Source organism: Mus musculus, chromosome 4, assembly GCF_000001635.26.
Source record: "Mus musculus strain C57BL/6J chromosome 4, GRCm38.p6 C57BL/6J".
Taxonomy (NCBI): domain Eukaryota; kingdom Metazoa; phylum Chordata; class Mammalia; order Rodentia; family Muridae; genus Mus; species Mus musculus.
The window spans coordinates 53,760,292-53,766,291 of NC_000070.6; the positions used below are offsets into that span (position 1 = coordinate 53,760,292).

At 41.3% G+C, this 6,000-nt stretch overlaps 1 protein-coding gene across 13 annotated transcripts in view; it reads left to right on the forward strand.

The window, feature by feature from the left end:
* The window catches only part of Fktn (fukutin), a 51,679-nt gene extending 46,185 nt beyond the window's left edge, over positions 1-5,494 (forward strand). For 7 of the 13 annotated variants that reach the window (NR_156448.1, XM_030253578.1, NM_001363128.1 and 4 more), the window contains one exon: positions 883-5,494. Coding sequence is in view for 7 of the 13 variants with exons in the window: in NM_001363128.1 (NP_001350057.1) it covers positions 883-1,096 (214 nt within the window). In the remaining 6 variants the exon portion in view is untranslated. The remainder of the gene's footprint in view (positions 1-882) is intronic. The other 6 variants (XR_003954952.1, XR_003954950.1, XR_003954948.1 and 3 more) reach the window with 2 other exon arrangements.
* The last annotated feature ends 506 nt before the right edge of the window (positions 5,495-6,000 follow it).

The window sequence follows — 6,000 nt, forward strand, 5'->3', positions numbered from 1 at the left end:
AGAAAAAAAATTCTCATTAAGAATCTTAACACAAAATATAGACCTATGTAACTCTAAATAGACTAACTACTTTTAGTTTTCCTTTGTAATATATCATGTATAATTTTACTTAATCTGAAGTACCTATTTAAATATTTTGTGTTTTGAGGCAGGGTCTTATGTAGTCCAGGCTGCCCTAGAACTCACTACATGACTAATGCTGGACTTGAACTTATGATCCTCACGCCTTTCGCTTCTAAGTGCCGCAATTATAGACATGTGTCACTATGCCCATCATTATCAAAGTACCTTTAAAATGCCTATTTTTGGTTAATTCATAAGCTTACAAATTCTTACAGTTGTGTAGCAGATGCGAGCGATTCATTTTAATCAGTATTAGACAGGTTTAGAGATGCTCTTTAGATTCTAAGAGGAAAGGGAGGTAGAAGGTAAAGCTATTGTCTGTAGAGCAGGGGAAAGCCTAGAGGTGCTATTGGATTCAGTCCATATCCCTTGGAACGCCAGAGTATGCAAGAGAAGAACGTGACCGTTTTTTACATCTTGTGGAAACTCTGCCATGACACCTCTTTCCCTAGGTTTCCCAACACAATCCCAGATCTGATTTTGATTGTCTAATCTTGGTAGGCTCCCATCTCTGTAGCAGTCACTGTAACTTAGCTAGTACCAAGCCTGGATTTGGTTTAGTTTATAGTTTGGTTGGTATTTTTTCTCATCTTCGGAGCTTATGGATGGGATTAACTCTCCTTCAGATTGGTAGAGACTAGAAGAAGACTGAGATAGCATTAATCCAGGAAGACAGAAGGGATGCTGGGCAGGTTTGAAGATGCACAGCAGCCAAGTTACTTGGTCTAATGCTCCCTGCTTGCCTATGCTTTGCTGCAGGTATCTGTTTCCCAAGTTTACACTGTGCTGGACTGAGTTTGTAGACATCAAAGTGCATGTTCCCTGTGAAACGGTTGACTACATTGAAGCCAACTATGGTAAGACCTGGAAGATTCCTATCAAGACATGGGACTGGAAGAGCTCACCCCCGAATGTGCAGCCCAATGGCATCTGGCCTATTTCGGAGTGGGATGAGGTTATCCAGTTGTACTGAGAAAACTAAGCTCAGGTGGCACATTTCCCAGAAAGAAGGCGGGTAACTGTTTAAAGCACTACTGGTTTTTTGCCTGATGTGAGAGCCAAAGAAGAGAAATGACAAGTTAGAAGACAGAAAAGGTTTTCTGATTCATGGGCCATCTAATTAGTTCTGCCATTCAGCATTTCCTGAGGAGTTGATGCACCAGGTGGAATACGAGGAGCTGGTGAATGAGCGAATGCCAGCCTCTCTTGTCCTGTTGGTAAGCACTACAGTTTTCTTTTGAAAGAAACTTACTCACCCTCTGAAGAGCTGGTACACGATATGATGTATTCCATCATAATTTTTAAAATGTTAATTAATCTTTATGCTGGAAAGTGAGCTCATCGGATGAAGCTTACAAAGGATATGTTAGTTAAGAATAATTCACTCCTGCCTGTCCTCAGGATTTTTAGTGCTGCTTTTAAGGTTGTAGAACATGAGTTAATATTCCAGTGAGTGATTAGACTTTGTCTCACAGAGAAAAGATGGTAGCAAACTCATTTTATAAGCAGTGTGGTACACAGTTGGCTTCAAGCACAGGGGGTTCTATAAGGGAAGATGAGAGCCCATATCAGCTATTGTCAAGACATACACTGTTCTCATATCTGAAGTGGACAGTGGGTGCTTAGATGATGCTTGAATGCCTGACATCATAGGATATTTTCCCTGACCTGCAGTGGTACTTGCTGATAAATCATCCAGTCATGCTATCCGAAAGGTGTGACATCCCAAAGCTTACTTTCCTTATTTCATTTTCAATCATTCTTAGATTTAAAAATGGAAGTTATTCATGAATATTTTTATATTTTATGAATGTATAACTCTTCTGCCCTTAATTTTAATATTCACACTAAATACTAATAGACATACCTCTGAATTTTTAAAAAAATACTCTTTATTTATTTATCAACCATAGCTCCATGTTTAATTTATGGCCTACATAATAATTTATTTAGCATAAAGATATGACTGTTCTTCTATTCCAATATTACTTCAAGTTTCCAAAATGGAAGGTTAACATGAACCTGGAAACTATTCCTTTTTCCAGATCACTGTCTTTAAAGCCTGTGTCCATCTCTAGATTTTTCATTCTGCTGTGTGTAAGAGGGCAAGGACTTCCTACTGCCAAGTACTGCACATGTGGGACCCCTTGATTTTCTTTTTCTTCTCAAAATACACCCATGAGTAGGTTGGGGTAGCTGTGCACTCTCAGTGAGAGATGACACAGTGAATGCCTGTCTTCCTGGCCTGGAAGGGGAGGGGCTCTGCTCCCTGCTGCTTAGGGATGTGCTTCAGGGCCGCCCTGCAGATCTCCCTTGGAATGTGTAGTCACTAAAACGAACAAGAGTAGCTGAGGGAATGGGCTGGCAGAAAGTAAAAGAAGGAAAGAAAAAGAAAAACTTGGAGCCGGGTTTAATCCCAGCACTCAGGAGGCAGAGGCAGGCAGATTTCTGAGTTCAAGGCCAGCCTGGTCTACAAAGTGAGTTCCAGGACAGCCAGAGCTATACAGAGAAACCCTTTCTCGAAAAAACAACAACAACAACAACAAAAAAAAAAAAAAACCCAAAAAACCCCCAAAACAACAACAAAAAAATGAAGGAAGTAACTTAAAGCCAGCTACTTCCAAATTTTAATTTCAACATGAAAACTGTCTTTGTTGTATGACAAGCAGCAGTCTGTTAGGATGCAGCCTCTCTGTAGGAATATTGTCTCTCCATATGCATCTCATCAGATTGCTGTAATTATTAGCAAACTTGTACCCAAATAACAGATCATAATCAGTTCTTTCCTAGAAAATAAGTCCATAGAATATGTATCCAAGTTTTAGATAGCCAACCCTATATATTTTTATGCACCTAGAAACAAAACAAAACAAAACAAAAATCAAAAACAAAACAAACCCAGTAACAACAACCAGATAACAGTGTCCTTGAGGACAAAGCCACCCTATCTGGAGAGGGTCATTTGCTTGTACTCAATATCAAGGAGTAGGCGTGTTTACATCACGTTCCTTGAGAGCTCCCACCTTCTGCCAGGAGATCTTACCCACCCCTGCTCCAGGTTCTTCTCTCACGTCTATCATTGGAGGGCAAGGTCTGCTAGTGTCCAGAATACAAACTCTCTTGGTCCTGTGCAGAGGTTCTGCAGTCTTCCCTCCATAGACGATGGGCAAACTTGTCTTCACCCTGGTTTAGCTTTAGCTTTTAGGTTCTGCCCCACCTTGGAGAAAGTTTCCCAGAATTTGCAGGTGAGGTTTACGTCTGAAAATACCTCCATGATTCAGTCATACTGAAGCCAGTGCTCTTGACCTTGGAGCTCTGATGAGTGGCCCAAGACCTTGGGTCGGGGGTGCCCAGCACCTGACTGACCCTTTGCAGATCAGTTTTCTTCCCTCCCTGAGTACGCTAACTTTATTCTCCTAACGCGACTACTGTCTGCTGCCATTTGCCTGGCTTGCTTGAAGATACCTTTTATATTAACTTGTTCTCACGTCACCGAGGATAGTCCCAGGGAGACCCTGAGAAGCAGACACGTTGTCAGTTTCTGACAGCCAGCTACTTCCCTAAGCATGGACAACTTGCCTCGCCTTCTCTTGGCTACAGTTACCGACCTTGGCCACTGAGGTAAAATAATAGTAACTGAAACCGGGCATCCCTAAGAGTAGCTGGGATCAGGTCTTTGTGGAGCCTCCATGGCACCTCAGTGCGTGATGAGTTTTCCAGCGTCTCAGTGGCGTGTGGGGACAAAATTGCTGAGCAGAGATATTCCTTCTTCTCCAGAATCCTCAGGCTACCTTCTTACCTTGATTGGGTTGGGTGGGGGAGACAGTTTCTGTCTGAAGACATTACCTGTGGTTTCTGACTCTTGAAATGTTTAACGGATTAAATGAGATGTATAAGGTGCTTCCATTCAGGACCAGGGTTAAGTAAGTACTCATGAGACGTGCCGCTTCCTCATTCACTGTTCCTTCGTAACTTGGAAGACCGCACAACAGAGTTGCTTAGAAATAAAATTGGAGCTGAGGCTCTGGTGAGATGGCTTAGCAGGTGAAAGCACTGTCACCAAGTCTGACATGATTTTGATCCCCAGGACCCATATAGTGGAAGGAGAGAACCTCAAATTGCCTGTCCTCAAATACACAGGCTCTGATGTGCTCGGAGCTCCTCTCCAGCACAAGAGGACACCAAACACACACACACACACACACATGAGTAAATAAATATAAAGAAAAGTTTTTACTGTATCTAAGCATTACAGGTCAAATTATGTGATTTATGAATTCAGAGTCATTGCTACGTTACCTCCCCCTGAAGCAGAGCCGGCCGGTTCTCATTTAGTTGATCAAGTTGCTGTCTTCTAGTCCTAACGCATTGCACTGTTTCCTTTCAAGCCCAGTCAGATTACTCTTAAACTGTGTGCCTAGTCTGATATGGACTTGCCTTTCTGTAATCTAGCTTTGGGCAGCAAGCATCACTATATATAATGATTTGCAGAACCAAAGATTTTGGAATGCTTCGTTTTATTTAACTACCTGCTCTGTATGAAATGTGGCTTAGTGGTACACTAATTGCCCAGCATGTGTGAGGTCTGGATTCAGTACAAAGCACCAGAAGTCAGAGACCGAAGGCTTACCACATGCTTGGGCTCCCTAGTGAATACCAGCCTATCCTGGGCTACAGTGTAAGGCCCTGTATTGAGGGAGGACAAAGGAGGGGAGAGAAAGAGAGACAGAGATAGAATGAGAATAAATCTGCCCACAGATTTAGGTTTTTATCTAAGCTAGGCAAAATAGCAGGATATATAATGCTATTTTAAGTAGTCAGTTGTAGGCGGCAGACCAACTCGGTGTCAATGCCTTTTGTGTAGGACCAATCGGCAAGTATACATTCCCTGAGAAGTTTGTTCCCACACCTTCAGAACACCTAGGCTAAAATGCTGCTTCTATAATTCCTGGACCTAACCTAAGAGAATTTCTCTGAGGGCCCATTTAGTCATCCAGACTTCTGTCTACTTACGAGTAGCTTTCGCAGAAGGGCACTGTCATATAAAGTAGTCTGTCATGCACTTTACAAATTATAAGCTTGTACAGCCTTATGACAGTTTATTCTAAGCATGAAAACTGGTTCATGAGTTTATTAAATGTAGCTCTGTCAGCCTGTGGCATATGACTGTGACACATGTATGTGAATCTTCTGGACAAGGTTATGTTTTAAACATGAAATTTCAGTATATGCTTACCAGTTTAATATTTGGTTTTATCTTCAGGTATAGTTTATGGTACTACTGAAAATAGTTTTAATATTATTACTCTGATCTGAATTTGTAATATACAATCTACTTTGAGATGATTAATAAAAATTTTTAATCTCTTGCTCTTTTGTGTTTGTTTTTGAAAGTTTAACTAGAAATAAAAAGCAGTTGCATTGGAAACTGGTAAAATAGTAATTGTGCCACAAAATATGTATTTCTAAAATTCAAGTCTGGAAACCCTGGAAGTCTGTCTACACACATACACTGAGATCAAAACTTCTCAGTGACAAAGTCTACCACATGACACCTCTAATCATGCAGAGTGTGGCTTGTCAGCTCAGGATAGCCAGGAAAAACACCCTCTGAGGAGAAGCCTGTCATACTTTAGCATCAGAGATCTCTAGAAAGGTCTTTTATAGTAGTTGAGTGTAAGCCCAACTACTGTAAAATATATATACCTCTGGAGGAAGAAGTGAAAGGTCTAGTTTATGCAAACCCAAAAGTCTGTAAAGGAATTATGTTCATCTAAAAATGTCAAGAACAGGGGTGGTAAGATGGCTCAGCAGTTAAGAACACTAGCTGCTCTTCCAGAGGTCCTGAGTTAAATTCTCAGCAATGATGGTGTCGCG